This window comes from Haliaeetus leucocephalus, unplaced genomic scaffold (assembly GCF_000737465.1).
Source record: "Haliaeetus leucocephalus isolate CR32 unplaced genomic scaffold, Haliaeetus_leucocephalus-4.0 Scaffold157, whole genome shotgun sequence".
Taxonomy (NCBI): Eukaryota; Metazoa; Chordata; class Aves; order Accipitriformes; family Accipitridae; genus Haliaeetus; species Haliaeetus leucocephalus.
In genome coordinates this window covers 1,186,002-1,208,972 of record NW_010972593.1, presented here as the reverse complement: position 1 = coordinate 1,208,972, position 22,971 = coordinate 1,186,002, and the positions used below count along the sequence as shown (strand labels likewise).

The window sequence follows — 22,971 nt, the reverse complement described above, 5'->3', positions numbered from 1 at the left end:
ATCCTCCAGTGTTTGAGGAGGAGAGTAAGAAAAAGAGGACATTCTTTGGTATAGAAATCTGGACTGCCCTAGCAACCAGGGAGCCAGAGACCCGCACTGCATAGCGATCTAGATGCATGGTCTGGGGAAATTGTCATCCTGAGACCCACGGACTGATAGCAGAAATCCTGGCTCCTTCTGCCATAATCCCAACTTCATCTGTGATGCTAGTAAACAGGGATTCATGCTGTTTGCCCTACTGGGCATTTCAGATGAGGCTATAAAAACTTAGCACATCGCCTTTGCATAATTAGCCAAAGACCCTGGCAATAGCTTTTTTTTGTAGAAGTAAATAATCATCCCTTACAATTGTAATATGCACATGCACTGCTGAAGCCTACTCAGTTAACTCCCTTCATCCAACATAAAAATGCCTTTCTTTCTGTGGTACTATGCATTTGCAAAGGCGCTACAGTAATATGAACTATCCCTTGTCACTGCAATTCTATATGTGCCCCAGCAATCAACTGGACTAAACGAGGATTCCTGGGGTGAGAACAGAAGAGGAAAGAGGTTCATCCTGAGAGCACCCTGAGGCTGAGCTGAGCAAATGATTCAGGCAGAATAATTTGACTGATGTTTGCAAAATTTTCTCTCTCACTGGACCTGATGGCAGCTAGTCCCCTGTGAATCTCTGACCTTCCTACTCTGCATGCTGCCGGGGATGTCTGAAATAAACCACAGGACCTTTCTTTCCTGTTCCCCAATTGTCAGAGCACGCAACAATTCTGGTGTAAATGTTGTTGCATTTGCTTTCTACAAACACTATTAGCAATGCCTCTGTAGCATGCTCTCCTGATAGCTGTGCCAGGAACTGCCTCCTTGTGAATGAAGATAGAAAGGAACACGCATTCAGCAAAAGCCAATTGCTTTGGCTGTTACGGGTGGCATTTGCAATTAGTTGGGTATCTGATCCAACCATTCAGCTACAGTTAACGGAGACAGACAGATATCTCTGGACAACAAGTCAACCTACCAGTCAAGCCCTGTTTTAGGGCGAGATTAATTTTTGCACTGACTGCAAAGGGAGCCTATGTGACTCACTTAACACTAAAAGCCTGATAATAGGCTAAATTTACATGAGGAGAATCATACCTAAAATACCTTGCTTGCCTCCTAAATTCTAGTCTTGTGTATTAACAAAATCATTGGGTAGATGGAAACCATGTGATGTATTGCCTCATTTCTATCTCTTTGCTCCCAAACACTCCTCTCATTTTTTTCCTTTCAGCCCTCCTGTTCCTCTGCCTTTTTCTCTTTCCACCTTCTCTCTGATTGCTGAGCAGCTTTTTGACTTTTCCATCAATATGTCTAAAGAGCATTTGAACCACTCTGTTCCCCTCTTCTCTCCTCCCTCCTGTTCCAAGTCAGGCAAGCTCATCGATCAGAGGAGCTCAGGAAATATCTGGTGTTTTGTTGTCAGGATGATAATAACATTGCAGTTGTGAATGGGCTGCTGCAGGCCTGATCATGGACACCTGCAGGGTTTGTTTAATTGCATTTAATGACAAATCCTATACAGAGGAGCATTGCCAGAGAGATTTATTATCCGCCAAAGAGGCAAAGCACAACAGCTCAAAATATAATTTGCACTGAGCATTTTTCCCCCTGCCTCTCTTTAAACCATTGTAATAAATAACAAATCGGGTAAAGTGGGCAACACCAGTCTGAGAAGGAGGTGGGGGCAGAGGACAGAGATTGAAACCAAAGGAAATAACAGCAATAAGGCCACACTATTCTTTCTACCATCCCTGTGGTCTGGTATATAGGAAATACTGTTTGTTTAATTTACAGCCTGGAAGTGCAGCTGGGGATCTCTCTGTGATGAGCCAGCCTCTTCTAAGATAGCTGGAGGCTAAGCTCTTGAGTCCCCACTCCTTCTAACCAGGCTTTTTTTCACCTTGTTCTGTACCTAAGTTTAGATCTTAGCTATATAAACAATTACAAAGAAACTACAGCAGCCTCTCAGTGCTATGGGGTTCATCTGCCACCATTACAAGGAGCCATAAGCTTCCACGTTGTTGAAATCTCTGGGACAAATTAGAAGTGGCAGATCCCATCCTGAAAAATATCACATTGAGAAATATGGCCCTATGGAGACAGATCTCGCTATTTGAAGTCTAGACAAAAGTCTCGCACACTTCTGAGCCTGGAAGTTGTTTTCTACTAAATACCTTGCTCCAAAAAGGGAATGCATGTGTGTAAAAACAGCAGAGGACCTCACCCCTTGTTCAAGCTGAGCAGTTACTTCTATCTTATTACATCATTTTCTAGTGATGATTTGTGGCAAATCCCTTCCTGGACCTGGTGTATCACTGTGCTGGGCTGCACTGTTCCAGACCAAGGACTGTAAAGTGTTCTTGCCACCTGAAATTACAGTCTAGGTTAGCACGTCCCAAACTACCTTCTCTCTCTCAAGTTCATTCAGCTTTACAATTCATTCTCTCTTCTCATTCTCCTTGCAGAATACTGAATTGTCCTGGGCAGCTTACTTCTAAAAATTGTCTGCCTCCCAAAGTGCTTTCATCTGAGAACACTCTGGTAGTGCAGAGAGGAAAATATGCAACAGTTTAGAGGAAATGCTTTAGTTCAAGAAATCCAAGCCCAGGCCAGGCACAGACAGGTATCAGAGTAAAGCTATATTCAGTGTGAGCAAGGAGTGCATGCTCACCACTGGTCCACTTTATATTCAGATTAAATTTTGCACTTTAAACAGTGCACCCCAGGAAGTTTGGGGTGACAGAGATCTTGTACAAGAAAATATCACCCTTCTGCAGTGTTTGGTCTCTATTTTAATGTAGGTAGCAATCAGCAGTTGTCAATGTCATTAAACAAACACAGTGTAGGGTAACACCTGGACCACAGTTTTATCTGATTTCCTGGACAATGGCAGTATCGCTAATACCCCCTGTTAAATAAGACCACCTGGACATCTCCTGGTATCAGCTCTAGCTATCACAAACACACTTGCTACCTAGGCTAGCACAATGGTCTGTTATCTCCTGAGCAGCACAAATCCCCAGATTGAAACAACCCATCTGGAGTTTGATTAAAGTGTCCATAGAAAGCACATATGTTAAAAAAAAAAAAAAAAAAAAAAGAGGGAGGGAAGGAGGGAGGGCAGGAGGGACTGGACTGCTCTCTGTGAGCTTACATGGGGCACAACCTCTGTCAGCAGCAGCAAACCCTCTCCTTTTGCTGAACACTCTTTCTCCTTCTATGAAAGGAGCCTTTCACCACAGCAGCTCTGCAGAGCAGAGGCCGTTGAAGGATACTTTTGTTTCTTTCCCTTTTTTTACAACTGCTTACAAAAGTACATTTAACAGGCTTGGTTTGAAGACGGGAAGGATGCCGTCCCTTGTCAGATTTCAGTGGCTGAGGTAAGTAAGCCTCACTCGGACAACGGTGGTCGAAAGGAATAAAGTAAAATCCTTTCCATGGATGTGAGCCAGCATTGTCCTTTCACACCTTATTCACGCCATATGCGAGGTATTAACAGAAAAAAGCTGGGTAGTGGAAGCAAAGCTAAACCTGGGGTGAAATAAAGATTGCTCATCAACAAATTCAGAGAAAAAGAAACAGCAAAAAGGTTTTGTTTTTCTTGCTTAAATCAGTCTCTCAGTAGGATTCCAGGAAACTCGGCACTATCATTATCTTTTTCTTTGCTAACTGATTCCTTTTCTCTAGCATTCCCAAGTATATATTGCATTTGCTTATTTTAGTCAGACCAAAATACAACCAAGAGATAGACAGGTTGACAGATGACTCCTGGAGAAGTTTATCATAGGGTAAGGATAAAGGAGACCCTGCTGAGCCCTGATATCCCTGAAAAAACATTATCCAAATTTTTATAGGCATATATAGTCTCCTGAGTGAGAAAACAGAGCAGAAACTCACAGGTGCAGTCACAAAAATGGACAGAGGATTATAACGAGATTTGACATGGTCTCACAATGAACACTGAGTTTTTTGCACTGCAAAGGGCAGCATCCATCCCTGAAATGAGAAACAAGTGTTGAAAGAATGAGAACGACCAAGGAAGGGTAACAGGAGGACATGAAGGAGGATGTCCCTAAGGAGGAAGCGCTGCTCTCAGTGGTCTGGCTCTGTGTGGAAGACTAGTGATTTTGTTGTTCTGATTTATAAAGGTGACAACAAATCATAGCCTGCCATACAGCACAGACCTACACCCTCGCTGGCAGGAGATGGGCTGCCCACGGAGAGCCCTGGCTGCAATGCAGCCACTCCAGACCTGAAAGCTAAGTATGTATTTAAGTGCTTTGGTATACTGGAGGTTGTGTCGTGACTTATTCTGTTCCTCAGTTCCCATCCCCCTGAAGGTAACCAAATTTGGGCTCTGAGCAGCCCTCCCTAAGCGTGGCACTCACCCGCTCTAACTTCAATGCAATTTCACACAGAAATCAACTATCATTAAGTCAAGTGTCCCGCTCAAAGACCCCACAACAAATCTGTGGCAGGGTTAGGACTCAAAACACCAGCTGCTGAGAGCACAGAGGTCTGCTGGGCACTCAGAGACCCTGCTTGTACCTTGATGCCCAGAGGGGATTGTTTTGAAAGTCTAGCCCTTTGCTTCCAACAGGGTTTTAAAAAATGAAAAGATCAAATTTTCAATACCATTCAGACCCTCTATTCTCAAAGGTATTTAGGTGTGAAAATGGAACTCCTGAATCCTGACGAGGCCAGTGGTAAATGTAAGTACTGAAATGTCTTTAATAATTTGGGTTGTTGGTGCTGTCGAGCATTTTCTTTCTCTCTTTTTTTTAAACCTAAACAGGATATGCTCAGCATTGCACACGCCATTGTTATTATGGCATATGTGATTCAGGAACCTAAGTCCTTTCAACGTTACCTTCAACCAGGTCACTTAGGTTGAAAACAGAATGCTACTTAGACAATTACCTGTAGAACTGGTGCTGCAGAGCACCAGAGCATATTATAGCAGATGTCTGCAGGATGAAGACAGTCCACTAACCTCCAAATCTCTGTGCTTTGTAGTTTACAAACACACTTTACAGTCCTTGAAGCCAGTCAATAACATCCAGGCTCTTAGTGGGTCCTAACACTTTGTTTGCAGCTGGTATTGAACAGCAATCGGGACTCCCAAGTTCTGTTTCCTATGTGCCTATTGACCTGTTGCAACTTCTTATGCCAGTCTCTGCCTTATTTGGTGCCTCTGTAAAAGGAAATAGTGATTCTAGCCTTTTAGGAAGACGGCTAACTTAGTTCTCTATCTATCTAGAAGTCTCTATGTCCCTCACTGCTTTTGTAATTTGAGCACCTTATTCCATCACACCTCCTACGAGGTAGCCACACGTTACCCAGGAGAATTGCGGTAGGGGATGGAGGTCATAACTTGCCAAAACACAAAAAGGCAATTGGTAGCTCCACAAAAGCAAACTGAGCCTAAGGCTTAGGTCCAAATCCGATGCTCTTGCTACCTTGCCATTTGCTTCAGAGCCAGTCTTTTGTCCTGTCTGTTTGGGAGAGGGAGGGATCTAAAGATACTATTGCTATTATCATCTTAGATAATCTGTGAGGCAGGAGCAGAGCAATGCTTATCCCAGGAAATCTATTGCCAAAAGAATTTAACAACTGTACAAATTGCTGTCCTTTGATGATGCATGAAAGAAAAGATCCATGTATCATAAGTAAGGACGACTCACACTCTCCCTCTCTTTTACTCCCCCACTGATATATTAAATCTACAAAAATTCAGAGGGCAGCAGTGCAACCATTAATGTTGAAATTGCCAGGCTGGTGTCTAATGTAAATGAAACTACATTGATTTAGTGTTACCCAACATGCCTCTCCTGCTTGTTCATCTTCTGCAGTCTGATCAAAATTCTTCCTTCCAGGTAGCTGTGGCCTCATGCCCTATATAAGCACAGCAAATAATGTCATCACAAGCCTTAATGATGAAGGTAGTTATAGGACAAAAGCCCCTGCAGCAAGTTGGGTATTGGGTCATTGTTCCTGCTAATGTCATGGTGCCATTTCTCGCTATTTTTAGAATTGTTCCCTTTGTACGGCAAATTTCTCATGTAGTTGCTTAACTATATAGAGGATCTTGTCTTCACTGGACCTGGTAGCAAGAAGCCATCTTCCTCTGACTTCTGGAAATCAGACAAACCCCTAAAAGCTGAAGAGATTGATAAAAACTTGGTACACAGCTGCCTGAAAACCTAAATTTAAATGTTGAAAAAATTAGGATCTCGACTCAGTCTGCTGCTAACCATTATTGTGGTGACAGACTGAGCACAAAGACCTTGCAGAAAATTTTGCAGGCATCTAAATTATCCACTCACAGTTTCAGAAATAACTCAGGGATTCAGTAAATCAGCATGGACTTAGTTCCTAAATTACTTACATGCTTTTGGAACTATTAGCACAGAGCCGAACTTCTCTGCATTTTGAGGGAAGAGATATAGAACAATGGCTTAAGAACTCTTGAGCCTTTCATGCTAAAAATGTTCCAAACTATATATCCAAGCCCTTTTATTGTTATCTACTTTGTATATTATGGTTGTCCCAGACACCTCAGCATGAATTGAAGCTCTTTGGCTTTGGTTGCCCTATAAGCACAGAAAATGCAACCTGTAAATTCTGAGTTTGCAGTCCAAATAAGCAAGACAGATAAAGAACAGTTATTATTGCCATGTTATTGGCAGGGAAATAAGACACAGGAAGATTAAATGACCAGCCCAAGGTCATAAAAGGAGCCTCTAGCAAAGGTGAAGTCTCAGCCTAGATTTCTTAAGTCTCTGCCCAATACTTTAGCCATCCATTCACTTGCTTTTTAAGTACCCTGTCATTATTTCTGTGAAGAAAATTATGCAACTCCTCCAGCAGCCAGTACTGTGTAATTCAGCTTGTCTGAAAGGGAATATGAAATGGCAGTTTCGAAAAAAATTAACCCTCCTGCCACACAATCTGGCAGCCCTGTCAAAACGTCTCATTTTTTATCTTCTCTTCCTCTGGTGGGTATTTAATTTCCCTCTCTATTCTCAGAATACTGGCTGGGGCTTTATCTGCACTACCCTACAAAACCTTCACAGGAGTCTCCAGGGCCTTGTGGAGGACATATTCTGTAGATGAAGGACGTGATAGTTTTGAGCCCTTCGTTTCTATCCCAGGTGTTCAGATCCACCCTGCGTTACTTGTAGCTGTCACTTGCATAGGAAGGTTTCCTGGCAGCTTCTCTGACAAGCAGCAGCAGCTCGAGCTCTGCAGGACACGGGAAACACCCCTGTGTACGGTCACCCATCGCAGCGATGCATCACTCAGCCACACTTTTAAATGGGGTGTTACACACCATCAGATCTTTAATTCCTGATTGTTGCGTCAGCGGGAGTAGGAGCTGCACCTCTGATGCCAACCTGGTTCAGGAGACAGTCTCCACCTTTGGGTGATGTCTCCATCACCCTAGTGCCCTGGTTTGGGACACTAACTCTTTTGGTGGTGACCTCAGTAAGAGAAGTCAAAGGAAACAGGAGAACCAACATGACAAAGGAATTTGATCAGGATGAACCAGAGTGCCTCTGCTTTCTGCACCTCACATGGTGAAAATCCTGCCCCAGACCTTTCGGGCTGATGGCAGTTACAGCCTGTTGTGGTTTAACCCCAGCCAGCAACTAAGCACCACGCAGCCGCTCACTCACTCCCCCCCCATCCAGTGGGATGGGGGAGAAAATCAGGAAAAGAAGTAAAACTCCTGGGTTGAGATAAGAACGGTTTAATAGAACAGAAAAGAAGAAACTAATAATGATAATGATAACACTAATAAAATGACAACAGTAGTAATAAAAGGATTGGAATGTACAAATGATGTGCAGGGCAATTGCTCACCACCCGCCGACCGACACCCAGCCAGTCCCCGAGCGGCGAATCCCTGCCCCCCACTTCCCAGTTCCTAAACTAGATGGGACGTCCCATGGTATGGAATACACTGTTGGCCAGTTTGGGTCAGGTGCCCTGGCTGGGCATGAGAAGCTGAAAAATCCTTGACTATACTCTAAACACTACTGAGCAACAACTGAAGACATCAGTGTTATCAACATTCTTCACATACTGAACTCAAAACATAGCACTGTACCAGCTACTAGGAAGACAGTTAACTCTATCCCAGCTGAAACCAGGACACAGCCCACTCCAGGCGAGCAGCGCGGCTGTCCCCATGTTCGGCTGTCTTTGACTTCCCAGACCAAATAATCCATTTGCAGCTGGGTCGGGGGCGAGGTATTGAGGCTCGAGTACATTTGATATTCACGGATCTACAGGGAGAGGCTGTTGTGACACTACTCCTTGTGCTCTTTATTCTCTCATTACTAAGCAATTTCTTTATTCATGGAAAAAACAGTTTCATCAGCTGCACTTCTACCCTGTGATGTTTCCGACAGCCCGCCCGAGAACTGGGGACAGGCTCTGATGTAAATTTGGGACCTAAAAAGCCTACCTGGTGTTCCGGTGAATTCCATATGCATTCTATGGAGGGGAAATTAATAGGAAGCTTTAGTTAATAGATACTTCAGATAAAAGTGCGAGTGCATCTGATCACCATAGCAACATGAAAGAGCCAGCAGGGAGAGGAAATGTCACCGTGTCTGTGCCTTGACCTGCAGCATAAACAACCTAAGTGCTGTGGATTTCACACATGGATGTTCGCAAGTGGGGACAGAGACGCGTACAGGCACACAACCCACTCATGCGTTCAGCTGTTAGATATTTACACACAGTGAGCTGGTGTGCACAGACACGCACACGAAGGCTGACATGTTAATATTAAAATGGACCACATGTGCCCAAACTCATTGCTGACAACTATTTACTTACGGGAACACAATTTTTAGCTTGTGACCATAGGTGTGTATTCACACATCTGTGTGCGGAGGGGACATGTGAATACTCCCACCTAGCAAATATTCCAGCACATGCAGCTGGTCCTCCTGTCCCGGCGTGCAGGAAACTGCAGTAGCGCAGCACAGACACGCTGGAGACGCTCAAGACGCCTTTGCTCCTGTTCTTTTCAAGCGCGAAGCCGCTGCGTCCCCAAGCACATCGCACACGTAGATGACACACTTGCATGCACAGTCAGACCTTGTGTGGGAATTCTGCCACGGACACTTTGGCTCTGGCTCTCAGGAGCGCCGAGCACCTGCTGCTCCCGTTGACTTGAACAGCTGCTGAAGTGAAAATTAGGCCCACGCTGTCTGTTATGCAAAAGCAGTTTCTTAGCAACAAAAATGATATTCTGTGTGAAGGCAACATGCATTAGCAGGATAATCCTAGGTAATTCCAGACAAGACCTAAATGGGTGGATGGATGGATGGACTGAATAGTAATAATGGCAGAGTAATAATAATAATGGAAATAATAAGGCTAATCTTATTTCCCTGGAAAGGAGAAGAAACAGCTATAAATAAAATACAACAGGAGAAACTCCATGCCAATTCCCCATATAAAGATTAGAGCCACTTAAATTCAACTTATGCCCTAAAAATAGATTCTGGTAACTAAAGCTTCACTATTCTAAGCTAGGCTATTTATTGCCTTGAGTATTTTTCCCTCGCTCCAGTCATGTATTATCATACAGGAATGGAGAAAGCTGTACATATTGTCCTATGGGAGGGATCAAAGGGAATAAATCTGCATTTGCTATTACGGATGAGGCTTTGCTACCTCCAGACTATCTTGTCCACGGCAGAAAAGCCGCACCTCAAAACGCTCTGCCAAACCCAAGGGATTCGCTACAATTAAAACCACGTCAGACTAATGCTGTGTAGCTATTGTATTTTGAAGTTCAACCGCTTCAAGGAATTTAACAGAAATAAAACCTCCCGTGAAATTTACGCACGCCGTGAAGTGATAGAAAAAAAAACTTTTACAGCCCAGCTCGCCGCTGGTTTGAACAGGAGGGGAGATCCCGGGTCACCCCCCCCCGACCACCACCACCACCACCATCACCATCACCACCCCCCGCGGCTTTCCGGGCGCCCCTGGCACAAGGACCAGGGTCTCTTTCCCGTCCCTGGGCCCCATCTCACACCCGGCTCCGCTCCCTCGCCCCCGGGCCCGAGTCCTCCCCCCCGCAGGAGCCACGGCGGCGGCTCGGGGACAGCCAGTCCCCGGGTCCGGGCCGGTCACTGTTCCCGTCCCGTTCCCCTGCCGGAGCCACGGCCGCTCCGGGTTCGAGCGGGGCAGGAAACAGGGCCTGAACACTGAAGCCCCCCCTCGCCTCCCTCAGTGCCGTCGCCGCCGCCAGGCGCCCTCTCGTTCCCTGTCCCAGCAGCCCTTGCGGCGAGGCGGCGCGGGGCCCGCTGGGAAAGGCAGGCTCTGCTCTCCCGGAATCCCCGGGGAGAGGCCGCCTCCAGGGGACTGCAGGACTACACTTCCCAGAAGGCCCCGCGCGGGAGGGCGGCACGGCCGGCGGGCTCCGGCTGCCACCCCCCCCTTTCCCGCTGCCTGCCGGGAAATCGAGTCTCCGGGGAGGGGTTCCTGCGGGGCCGGGGCGGGCGCGAGACTACGTTTCCCATCAACCTCCTCCCGCCCCGCCCCTGGGTCCCTACGGGCGCCATTTTGTTTCGCGTTACAACCTAAGATGGCGGCCGGGCGAAGGGACGGAAGGTTGCCGTGCTGAGGTGAGGGGTGTCTCGCCGGGCGCCTCCGGCCCCGCAGGGGCTCCTCTTCCCCGGGGGGGGGCCACCCTCGCCCATCCCCTGCCCCGGGCCGAGCTGGGGGCGCGGAGGAGCAGCCGGTCCATGGCCAGGAGGTGGCCGGTGCGGTCGCCGCGGGCCCCGTCGCCATGGACCTGCGCACGGCTGTGTACAACGCGGCCCGCGATGGGAAGCTGAAGCTGCTGCAGAAGCTGCTGGGCAGCCGGAGCCGGGAGGAACTGGAGGCGCTGACGGCAGGGCCCGGCGGGGGTGACGGCCCCGGGGGAGGGAGCACCCCGCTGCTGATCGCCGCCCGGCACGGGCACCTGGAGGTGGTGGAGTATCTGCTGGATCACTGCGGTGCCCGCGTGGAGGAGGGGGGCTCAGTCAACTTCGATGGGGAGACCATCGAGGGTGCCCCACCGCTCTGGGCGGCATCTGCCGCCGGGCACCTCGGGGTGGTGCGCAGCCTCCTGGATCACGGTGCCTCGGTGAACCAGACCACGCTGACCAACTCCACGCCGCTGCGGGCTGCTTGCTTTGATGGGCACCTGGAGATCGTGCGCTACTTAGTCGGGGAGCGTGGGGCTGACCTGGAAGTAGCCAACCGGCATGGACACACTTGTTTGATGATTTCTTGCTACAAAGGGCACCGGGAGATTGCACGTTACTTGCTAGAGAAAGGGGCCGATGTCAACCGCCGGAGCGTGAAGGGGAACACAGCCCTGCATGACTGCGCTGAGTCCGGCAGCCTGGAGATCCTGCAGCTACTGCTCCGCTCCAAAGCCCGCATGGAGAAAGACGGCTACGGCATGACTCCTCTGCTAGCTGCCAGTGTCACCGGTCACACCAACATTGTGGAGTACCTCATCCAAGGAGGGCTGCAGCAGGAGGAGGAGGAGGTTGCAGGGAACCAAAATGGGACCTGTGCATCAGGTGGGAGCCATCAGAGGTGCTGCAGCGCTGGCAAGGAAGCTCCTCAGGGCTGCAGTGAAGAGGGGTGTGAGAGAAGTTGTGCCTCGGCTTCCAGTCAGGATGAGCAGCAGGTCCCTAATGTGTTCTGCACTCGAGAGGCTGCTGTGGAAGCACTGGAGTTGCTGGGTGCTACGTTTGTGGATAAGAAACGTGACCTTTTGGGAGCCCACAAGTACTGGCGAAGGGCAATGGAGCTTCGGTGTGAGGGCGGGCAATACCTGCCTAAACCTGAGCCCCGGCAGCTGGTATTGGCCTATGACTATTCCCGGGAAGTGAGTTCGCTGGAGGAACTGGAAGCCTTGATTACTGATCCAGATGAGATGCGCATGCAGGCGCTGCTGATTAGAGAGCGCATCTTGGGTCCTTCCCACCCAGACACTTCCTATTACATCCGTTACCGAGGAGCAGTCTATGCTGACTCCGGCAACTTCGAACGCTGCATTAACCTCTGGAAGTATGCTCTGGACATGCAGCAAGGCAACCTGGAGCCTCTCAGCCCGATGACTGCCAGCAGTTTCCTTTCCTTTGCCGAGCTTTTCTCTTACGTGCTTCAGGACCGCTCCAAAGGCACTTTAGCTACCCACTTGGGCTTCTCTGACCTCATGGGAGTACTGAGCAAAGGGGTCCGGGAGGTGGAGAGGGCTCTTGTGCATGGCAAGGACCCTGTAGTTGACTCAGCGCAGTTCACCAAGACACTGGCCATTATCCTCCACCTGGTCTTCTTGCTGGAGAAGGTGGAGTGCACCCCAGAGCAGGAACACCAGAAGCGCCAGACTATCTACCGCCTGCTGAAGTGCAGCCCCCGGGCCAAGAATGGCTTCACTCCTTTGCATATGGCTGTGGACAAAGATACCACAACAGTGGGACGTTATCCCGTGGGCAAGTTCCCATCGCTCCACGTTGTGAACTTGCTTCTGGAATGTGGGGCTGACCCAGATAGCCGTGACTATGACAACAACACCCCGCTGCATGTCGCTGCCCGCAACAACTGCCCGCTGATCATGAGTGCCCTGATGGAGGCTGGAGCCCATATGGACGCCACTAATGCCTTCAAGCAGACTGCTTATGAGCTGCTGGATGAGAAGCTGCTCACCAAGAGCATGATGCAGCCCTTCAATTACATCACCCTCCAGTGCCTTGCTGCTCGCGCCCTGGACAAGCACAAGATTCCCTACAAGGGTTTCATCCCCGAGGAGCTGGAAGCCTTCATTGAACTGCACTAGGGCGGGAGAACTGAAGTCCCCAGCCTTTCCTGTCACCTGTTCCACCCCGCAGAGGTAGTGCAGCCTTGAGATCTTAGGCCATCCTTGCCTAGGTGCCGAAGGCCATCGCTGTGCTGAGATGGGCTGCGAGCTTTGTCCTCATCTGTCACCATCAAGCTGGCGTGTGCAGGGGTAGGGGAGGAGGAGGCTTGAGAGCTCATGGCTGTCCCTCATTGTTGTCATCTTCAGGTACCAGATATCTCCAGTGCACTGTATCCAGAGAAGGCCGCAGCCCCTGCCCTCTCCCATGTGAACTGTCTTGTCCTGAGAAGGAAGGAAAATGGAGATTCCCTGGGACCTGCTGCCTCTCCCATTAGTGCTGGATTAACTCAGCGTTAAGCTTTGGAGCAGCTAAACATCACACATGTGCTCTAGCCCTTCCCATCCCAAATACTGAACAGATAGGAATGCAAGTGAGGAATAAAATATCTTCCAACTAATTCTTTCCCCACCCCCTTCTCAGATTTGGTACAGTACGAGTCTAACAGCCGACTGGCTTGTGCTCTGCTGAGGTAGTTGCCTTGCATGGCAGTAGGACTGGGTATGCTGAGGATGTTTTTTTTTTCTCCCTTGGTTGGCCAAGTAGCAAGTAGTGTTAAAGGCCTGAGATTTCAATGATTGTGCATAAAGCTGGGTTATTTTTTCTCTTTTAGAGCCAGGCCCTATCTATGCTGCAAGACTTCTTCAATCCTGTAAGATGTAGTAAGGTCAGTTCTGGTTATACAGTTTCATCAACAGATGTTGCTTTTTATGAATGGGGAGGAAAAACTGCTACCTTAAAAACGAAACACTAATGTGGCGTTCAGGTCCTTAGCTTGCCCATTCTGCACATATTCACTCCCTTCCCCGCGTAGAGGTCCTTTAGTTCTAGAGGTCAGCAGGGATTGAGCTGTACCGGGTGAATATGGCCAGGTTTCAGAGCCAAAGCAGCGCACTTTGAACCAGCTTTGGGGATGTGCTCTTGCAAGCCCTCTAGGATGGGAGGTACTTGTGGCGTGGGTGGTGCTGAGGGGGTTATTAAAGCAAGTGAGTGTTGGTGGCATGTTTGCCTGAGGGTGGTTTGAAGGAAGAAGCAAGAAAGAAGTGAAAGGTGCCTTCTTGTTCTTCTGAGGTTTGTTAGTTTCAACTGATTGGGCTCTGTTAATTATCCCATTCTGAAAACCTACACGGAGTGGGTTGTTAGCATCTGGTTTTGGCTTTTGATTCTTTTTGCAACTTTACTGAGGATGGTGCTACTTCCAAGATTGAATTTGAAATCTCATTTGGCTACTATTTGGGCAAGCTCCTTTCTTTAATTAGGATCTGCACACAACTTGTTTTTCTCTTTAAATCCCTAGTCTCAGAGTAGGTATTTGCCTCCATTAGCAGAACCCTCCTTGGTGGTAAACAGTCAGTGTTGGTAAACATGATGCTGTTCCAGTAGTTTATCTTCTTGCAGGGGGAGTGACTGGGCTTTGGCAGCCTGTGGCTTATTTCTTGGCCCCGGGCAGAGTGGAAAGCACACAGCAGCCAGAGTTGGGGGTGAAGCAGCTGCCTCTGAGCTTTGGGAAAGGTCAGGACTGGGAGAGCAGAACCCTGACAAACAACCATGCACTATATGCTACTGAAGCTTCTCTACTTGTATTTATAAGCCAGCATATCCATATGCCTCAATAATCCAATGCTCTCTGCCCCTTAAAGGTATTGTAGATCTGCCATTACATTTTTGCAGTGTTAACTATAACATTTATTTATAAAGCAAGAAGGTTTAACTTTTCTTGAGATGTAAAGTGCAGAGTTAGTTTAGCTATGTTCTATTTTTTTTTCCTTTTGGCTGAAACCTGAACTAAACTGCAGGAATGGAATTTGTTAATTTGTGAGCTGATGAGCGCTCTTAACTTTAAATAATAAAACAAAAAATGGCTGCTAGAATGCAAGTGCCTTGGACTTCTTGCTGATAAGCCTCTATTTTCAGCTTATTTCCTAGGGATGGTACACTGGTGGGTATGGAAATACGGGGCATTGGCAATCAACAGATGCGATTGTTTCATTTCATCTGAATTTACTCCTGGGAAAAGCGAATCTGTACTGTAGTTGCAAACATTTCCCCTGAAAAAGGGTAACGCTGATGCTGAAATGACACCTTTCTTTATATACTTTGCCTTATCTTTTGGTGTAAATGAAACAGTGTGAAAGGATGCTACTCTGCTGATGCGGGTATTACTTGCCTTATGTACAGCTGGGACTGTGGGCACAGCAAGCAGAAAGAGGGACACAGCATGTCAATCATCAATTTATGTTTTTCAACCCCAGACCTGTCAGTGGGAGGTCAAAAGCAGACTGAAGAATTAGAGGTACTGGAGTTAGTTCCACACAAGAATTTGGATTTCCAAAAATGCTTGGCCTTCCCCAGGGAGGGTAGGAGCAGACAGATAAAATGTTTGAATGTTTGTCCCTTCATTGATTGCTCCATCCTCAAAAATAATTCTTGATGGTTTGATCACTGTTGCTGCCTTCATGCTAGACACGACATTTAAGCAGTGTCTGCAGTTCTGTGGGACTTCTCCCATTGAAATACTACTGCTGTGCAATAGGTGATCTTCAGGTACGTAGAAGAGCAGCTGCCACCGCAGGTACGAGGAACCCGATAGCCTCAGGACTGAGGCAGCGGCTGATTGCTCCTGACTGTGGTGCTCTCTGACTGCAATCCCATCCTGTACGCAGAGCTGCTGGGAGGAGAGGATGAGAAGGGAGTTCTTCCACAGCTGGGATGGGGAAGCAACTCTGGAGCCATGGTCTTGTGATCAGATAACTGGGGGATCCAGTCATGTAGAAAAGCCTCAAGGAAGAGAATATTCTGTGTGATAGAAAAGGGCTTTAATTTTTTTTTTAACACGTAAATAATCTGTAATTACATAGTAAGGACCCACCAATTAAATGTCGATAGTAATTACTGGGTGGGAGAAATCACTGCTTGAATTCAGGGGTAATTGCAATGAACAGTCCTTGTTTATTGTAGGTGTGGTCTGGCCCAGCTCCAGTATGTGGGGCAGAACAAGGAGTTGTGGGGAGGAGTGAAACGATTCAGTGATGATTTTGTTATCTGAGTAATTATCTTGGACAGAGAGTGGAGGTTTGTTTTTCACTGGGATGGCTACAGACCCTCCTGTAGCACACTGTTCTCCAGGAGTCCTTCTGTACACTGCCATGAACAAAATATCTGCCTTTTATCCCTTTCTTAAAATGTAAGATGTGCTTTTCTTTCCCTAATACTGGTAATTGGCCCTCTTGACAATAAAGCCTCCCATACAAGTTTCTTTAGAAATGCAAAAGTGGTGAGAAATTCACTGGGCTTTTCTTGGAGCCAGTTGCTCGGCCCTTCTATGGACATCTTTGGAGCCTCCTAATGCCATCAGATCAGTGTTTACAAAGAAAGTGGCCTAGAGCATAAAGATGGGGATACTGTGTTCCAGGTTCACAGAGAAACTGGGGAAGAACGAGGGGGTCACAGGCACGGGTGCGTTCTCTTGGTGAAAACAAGGCACTGGTGGCAAAGTTCCCTTTCCAGGGTAAGCGACAGCAAAGAGGGCCCTGCAGATGTGCGAAGAGTGAACCTGTGGTTAGAACAGGGCTGTGGCTCTTAAGTAGAAGTTGCTTCCAATAACCTTTGAGCCTCCCAGCCCTGCACACACAGTAAACTTAAAAAAAAACCCAACCCTGCAATGTTTTACAGTCTGCTGCCATGTCTTTCCCTCTCCCTTTCTCCGGTCCAAGCAAACTTGATGTGACTGTGTTAAGGTTGTTTACAAGCTAGAGCAGCTTCCAGTTGACTAGTTTTGCATGATGTTTATTTATAGAAAGGAGAAGAGCTGGGGAAGGTGTGATGTATATGTTTTCTCCCAAGGGGAGGGGCTGTCCTGGTGGCTGCACAGCAACAACTGCAATGTAACAGGAATTGCAGTAACACAACACCTATTCGAACAAAGGTGACGTAAAGGAGAGCAAATAGGGAAATAGAAGGAATCCAAGCACTTGGAGGATTCCAGCAGACTCTATAAAGAGTAAATGAGTTAATCCATTGTCACCGGGTCCTTCGAAGTTAAAAGCCAAACTGTTTCAAAGCTGGAAGCCAACAACTGATGGCAGCTTTTAAATAGGAATGCTTTTATGTGGTTCTTGTTCTGCTCAGGACAGAGTGGGCTTTGATTTGTCCAAGCCTGGTGTCTTGTGCTAGTTCTCAGCCCAGGAGGAGCTAAGCATCCTTGAGGTGGGGCGGAGAGAGGCAGAGACACCTTTTATGGACAGATCCGTGAGAAAGGATCTGTGGCCTCTTAAGAGGAAATTCTGTGGGATTTAAATACAAAACTGTGACAGCCACTCGCTCTGTTGCAGTTTAAGAGTTGGGACACATCAGCTCTCAGCTCCTACATCTGGTGGTGCCCAGGCGCTCCAGAGCTTGCACTGAAGTCTGGTCAGTGCCCAGGCTCTCCAGCATCATCCTGGAGACATCCTCAGCACCTCCTGAGGGGTGTAAGCTGCTTGAAAATAAAAAGGCAGCCGTTGCAGCTTTCAACACAGGGCAGGTGGAGGGGACTGTCCTCCTTTATACTGTTACCTGCTATCCTCTGAGGAGGCAGGGCTAAGGAGAAACTCCCGTTCTGTTCTCTCCTCCATGCTGGGGATTCATGTCTCAGCAGTGAGCTTTATTTAGTAGGCTGGTACTTGTTTGGGAGGGTGTGCTTTGTGCAGAACGAGCTTGAAGTAGATTGAGCCAGAGTGGAAGAATAAGAATTGGACAGTGTTTAGCCCAGTGACCAGTGTTCCCTGAGAGGGGATTCATGTCAGCTGAACAGTCCTTTCTCCAAGGACTGACTAATGTCTTTCTTATGCAGGTATTGGTTATAAGGCTTGGATGGTTCTTGGACAAAGACTGTAATCCAGAATTGGGTCCTGTGAGTGCCCAGCTTGGGTAGTCGCAGGTCCAGGATGGCCTGTAGGAGTCCTGCGCTTTGGCTACCACACAGTGTTGGCTCCTCTCCATTTGAAACGTACTGGGACAGCTATTCAGAGCGACATGAGCTCACACATATCTGCAGAAATACCCGAAACGGGGTCCCCCCACCCCGTATCAATCACACTGGCTCTTGAGGTCTACCTTTACAAAGACTCAGCAGCTCTGGGGCTCTTTCCTAGGGTGAGGCATAGGGTGAGCGCTGCCCTGCAGCTTGCGGAGGCCCAGGTGAAGGGTAAGTTGACTCTAGAGCTCAAGGCTGTTGGCTGGGCTCTGGTCTGCAGCTGGAGCAGTCCCATTTCCAGTCATCTGGTGGCTTTGGGCTGACCTCTACTGACAGAGCAGGCAAACGTACGCAGCAGAAGCTGTCAGGGTCTGCGGCTTTGCTTCCGATGCCCTCCTTGTGTTAAATACTCAGTAGATACCTTCCAGATACATCCCTCGCCCAGGTCCTGCAGAATACCTCCCCCATTCCTGGCCTTTTTGCACCCCTTCTGTAATGCTCTGCTCATTGCTTTTGTGTTTTTTTTTCTATCATCAAACTTCTTCCTCAAAGGCAATAACATAAATAGGTGGAGTTATCTCAGTAGGGAACACTTCTCTGTGCAACAGGCTCTGGTCCCACCTCTGACCTTTTACAAGCAGGTAAGAGCAGAGGAGTGGACACTCAGCTTCTCGGAGCCTCCTTGGCCTTGCTCCACATTTCCCCCCTGTCATTTCACCTTCCTTAAGTATTCCGCCCCCCCCGCCCAAGCACAGCTTTACTGTAAAGATTCTTATTTAGCCTTGTATCTGGTGTGTAATCTCAGTTCATTAACAGAGTTTTCTTAAATACAAAAATACTTCAAGCCATGTCTCCAGGGGCACATGGGAATTTTGTCTTTTCTCAAACAAAAAACTTCTTTCTCTGTAGTTTCAGAGGGGAACTGGGCAAAGTGATGTCTTGATGCCTCAGCAGAGGCCTGCAGCCTCTCAGAAGTCTGTGAAGCTGGTTTCCTGAACCTTCCTGGGTCTGATGTGAGAGGTTTAGGGGAAATGGTGCTGCTGGTGCCCTGCAGCAAGGGGAGTGCACCATGCACACAAAGTAGGCATCAGTGTGACGGGCCAGAGGATACTCTGCAACCCCAAGCAAAGAGGACTGCTGGAAGAAAACAGTGGGACCTCGTGGTGCTTTGCACCTTCACAGGGGGCCACAGCGACTCCCCAAAGCGTCCCCTGAAGATTTTCCCTCAAATTATTTGGTCAGCAGCAGATTATGAAACAGAACCCTGGTGTGCCATCTCCTAGCCTCCTCCACCCCAGAGGTGCAGACATGCAGAACAGTTTTCCAGATATCCCTGACTGCCCCTTTGCTAATTCTGCAGGAAAGAACCAGAGAAACACAAATAAATTAATTAAAACTTATTTATAAAACCTTCCAGTAGCCTCAGGAAATCAGGAAAAGAGTTTTTTTAGTTACTTGAAAATAAGCACAAGGAAAACAGTCTCAGGAGATTGCAAGCTCTTTTGTCCAACAAAAAAGAAGGTAATTTTCTCCTGTGCTCCAGGAAAGTGGCACCTTTTACCCACAGTGAAATAAGAATAGTCCCAGTCCCAGAAGAATCACTATCATCTAGGGTTTGAAACTAAGTGTGAGTGTCTCTGGCCTTGGCTGACCTGCTGTGTCTCTGATCAAGCATTCTACCTGGTTTCTTCCTCCCTGTCCTGTGGACCTGGTGTGACAGTTTCTACCTGCATCACGTTGTGATCCCCAATCTGAACCATTCGAGCATGTTGAATGATGAGAGACGGGATGCCTCCTGGACCTGGCATCATGTTGTAGTGGCCTGATGGTAGATTAAGTGGTTGGAAAGGAGGGGGACCCATCTGAGCAGGCATGGGGTGACCAGCGGGTGGAGGTGGGTATGTGGCAGGAGGGACAGTCGAAGCAGGGGGGCACCACTGTTGGGGTGATTGCCCCAGCAGCTCCAGCCGTGTTGCTGACAGAGGCACCTGGGGAAGGGAGCCAAGGTTGAGAGCAGCCAAGTTCTGCAGTGTTTGATACCGTTCCTGATACAGCTGTAGTTTCTTTCTCTGCATCAGGTCCCACATGGCTTTCCTTTCATTGATCCTGCTGGTGGTAAAGGTGTTCTGCACTGTCCTGGAGAACCCAGGAGAGTTCTCATCTAATGGCATCAGCCCGCCGAGCGTGCTGGGAATCTGACTCCGCTCCAGGGGGTTCTCCTTGGGCACAAAAGGGATGACTGAGTCACGCTTGGATGGTTTCAGGATGGACTCCATCAGAGCAGTGTTTGTCTGAAACATACACAGGTCGCATGGGAAGTTCTTGGTCAGCAGAAGGATGATGAAAGCAGAGTTTTCCATAGCATCCTGGAAGCAAGTCAGATGGCTGCGTCCAGCAATGAAGAAGTCCTCACAGAGTGTAGCACCATTGGGAACCCCCATGTTCTCCAGCAGGTCCTTGACCCGATGGGCAACAATCTCATCTTGGCTAGCATGCAGGACAACAAAAGTGAAGAACTTTCCCCCGCCTGGCTCTGATGTGGGCAGTGGTTCTACAGTTTGAAGAGGAGGAGGCCAGGCTGGAGAGGGGGATGAGTGAAGGGGAGTGGGATATGATAAGTTGGAAGGAGCTCCCTGAAGAGGACGGGGAAGGGTGGAGGAGAAGGAATAGGTAGGAGGAGGAAGGGAATAGGTTGAAATGGAAGTAGGTGCAGAGTTAGAAGGAATGGCTGCTGGAACATGGGAGTCCTCCATGGACATGTGGGCAGGACCAGTATCCACTGTAGCTCTTGAGTCAGGAAGACCCGTAGGTAATTGCTTTTCATCTTGCTTTTTGTCTGTGTTTTCTTTTGGTGTATGAGTTTCTGCTGCCACTGTGCTGGAAACATCACTACTTTCGACAGGTTGGTTCACAGCACCCATTGTGGGCAGCTGTATTTCAGGAATAGGGGGAGTCGGACGACATGAACTGACCTGCAGAACCTTCTCCGATCGGGGGACTTGGGCACCCGTGTCCTGCCCGGGATGAGAGTTGGGTCTGCTGGTCCAGCTTGTTTCGTGCAGGCCGCAGCTTTGTCTGTCCCCATCAGGCTGCCCAGCACTGCTGGTGCTCCCTTTGCACAGCCGGCTGGGCTGGGGGACATGCTCGTGGGAAGAAGGTTGGGTGTGAAAAACAACTGTTGGAGACGCACTGATCTCCAAGCAACTGGGGAAAGAGGGACTCCCCAAGGAGTGCAAGGTCCGTGGGCCTGAAAGGTCTGAGTTGCCTCCAATCTGCACTGGAGAACTTCTCACCACGTAGTTTGGGCTGGCCGGCTGGAGAAATCCCACGTCAGAGCTCAGCGTCTGAAATTTGTCACCTGGGCCCATGCTGACAGCAGAGCCATGTTTTTCCTGGTCCTCAGGTGGGATGCTGTTGAGTGTGTCCCCCTGAGTTTCCTTGCTGGCTTTGCAGGCTTTGGTGGCAGCCTGGCGGGCTCTGTCCACGGCTTCATGACTGCACAGTTTTTCCTCCGCCAACACTGAGTAGATCTGTGCCAGAAGCGCCATGGCACCTGCATCCAGCTGGGGAGGCTGCAAATCCTCCCCATCTTCCTGCACTCCTGTGGCACCCAGTTTGGTCTGATGGACATACTGGGCTGCCCGGTTATCTCCCAAGGCATCCAAACAAATTCTTGCATCCACTTCTTGCCCCAGAGTAAGCAGGACCATGGCTTGCAGTAATTTGCTGCTGGGCCCAGATATCAAGTGCTTCAGTTTATATTTGAGGCTAAGGAGTTTATCTTGTGGGATCTGGGATAGAACACTAAAAATGTCCTCAAAGCTTGGCTGGAGCTTGGCGCTCTGTGCCATCTCATCAGCTGGTGGCCCAGACGATGGACTGACACAGCATGGATGGAAAAAGCATATTACAGCACTCGGAGCGGAGGTTTGTTTCCCTGTGGTACTCTGTGACGCCCTGGTCGCACTTCATGTACCGCACAAGCGAAAGCTCTTTGCTGCTCAGGGGCTCAGCTCAGAACCAGGGTATCTCTGTCCTGAAGAACCTGTGAAAAGAACACAGTGCAATGTTCAGAAATAGCAGTGTGGGGAGCTGGGGGGGTCCTCGCAAGGCTTGCAGAGCTCCCAGGCTCTCCCTCACAGCTCTCAAGTATTTTTGCATCCACTCAGTGCTTGCCGATCTGCCAGCGCTCCACGCATTATTCCAACTCTGTTATTAAGGAAAGAGCACGTTCTTTGCCTTCATTTCATGTTAATTACAACTGTTTTGAAATAATTGCTGAACTAATAATGTACTTAGGTAAATCCAAGTGTCCGTCTCCTCCAGGCGGCTGGTTCCAGGGCCCTCGCAGGCTCCTTGTGACGGGCGGTGGAGGAATAAAGCGCGCTGAGAGGAAGCCCATTCAAATTGCTGGTGCCAGGAGGGTTGATAACCCACAGGCATCCTCCTTCAGGCTGCCTAATGTAATTGTGGACGTTGTATCTCCATCCACATCTAAACCCTGAGCCCTGCTAAACCCTTGCACTCACCAAAGGCCTCTGACCGGGGCTAAATTAAACAGCAGAACTTGTCCGAGTGGAGGAGCGGGTGCCCGGAGAGCCCAGCCGGGAGGGACACGGCTCGCAGGCACTGACTGAGCCTGGTGGAAAACTTGCCCTATTTAAAGGGAGCACCAGCAAACGCCCCAAAATAGCTCTCAACTGGGGAAAGTTTACAATTTCAAATTGCTTTTTCCCATCTCATAAAAATCCTCTGATTGCCTAATGAACGAGCTCACGCCCAACCTGAGGAAGTGGCTGGCTCTCTCTCATGAAAACCTCCGCTTCAGTGAAACGGCGGCAGCCGGGAAGGGCCGGCCGGACCCCGGCCGCTCGCCGCTGCCTTTCCGCCCGCTGACTCACCGCAACGCCCCGCTCCTCTCCCCGCTTTCTGCTGCCTCTCCCCGACCGCCCACAGCCCTTCGGCCTCGCCTCCTTTGCCGGGCCCCGCGGAACCGCTTCCCCCCCCCGCTTCTTCCCCGGCCCCCCCCCC

At 48.8% G+C, this 22,971-nt stretch overlaps 2 protein-coding genes across 2 annotated transcripts; one reads left to right on the top strand and one right to left on the bottom strand.

The window, feature by feature from the left end:
- The first annotated feature begins 10,653 nt into the window (after positions 1-10,653).
- Positions 10,654-16,426, top strand: FEM1A (fem-1 homolog a (C. elegans)). Its single transcript, XM_010562244.1, has 2 exons — positions 10,654-12,961; positions 13,136-16,426. Exon 1 carries the CDS (start codon positions 10,859-10,861, stop codon positions 12,905-12,907), a length of 2,049 nt encoding a protein of 682 aa, XP_010560546.1. The 5' UTR covers positions 10,654-10,858; the 3' UTR covers positions 12,908-12,961; positions 13,136-16,426.
- Positions 16,427-18,458: 2,032 nt separating this feature from the next.
- On the bottom strand, positions 18,459-22,056 carry TICAM1 (toll-like receptor adaptor molecule 1). The gene has a single exon (XM_010562245.1). It carries the CDS (start codon positions 21,789-21,791, stop codon positions 19,617-19,619), a length of 2,175 nt encoding a protein of 724 aa, XP_010560547.1. The 5' UTR covers positions 21,792-22,056; the 3' UTR covers positions 18,459-19,616.
- Positions 22,057-22,971: the final 915 nt, after the last annotated feature.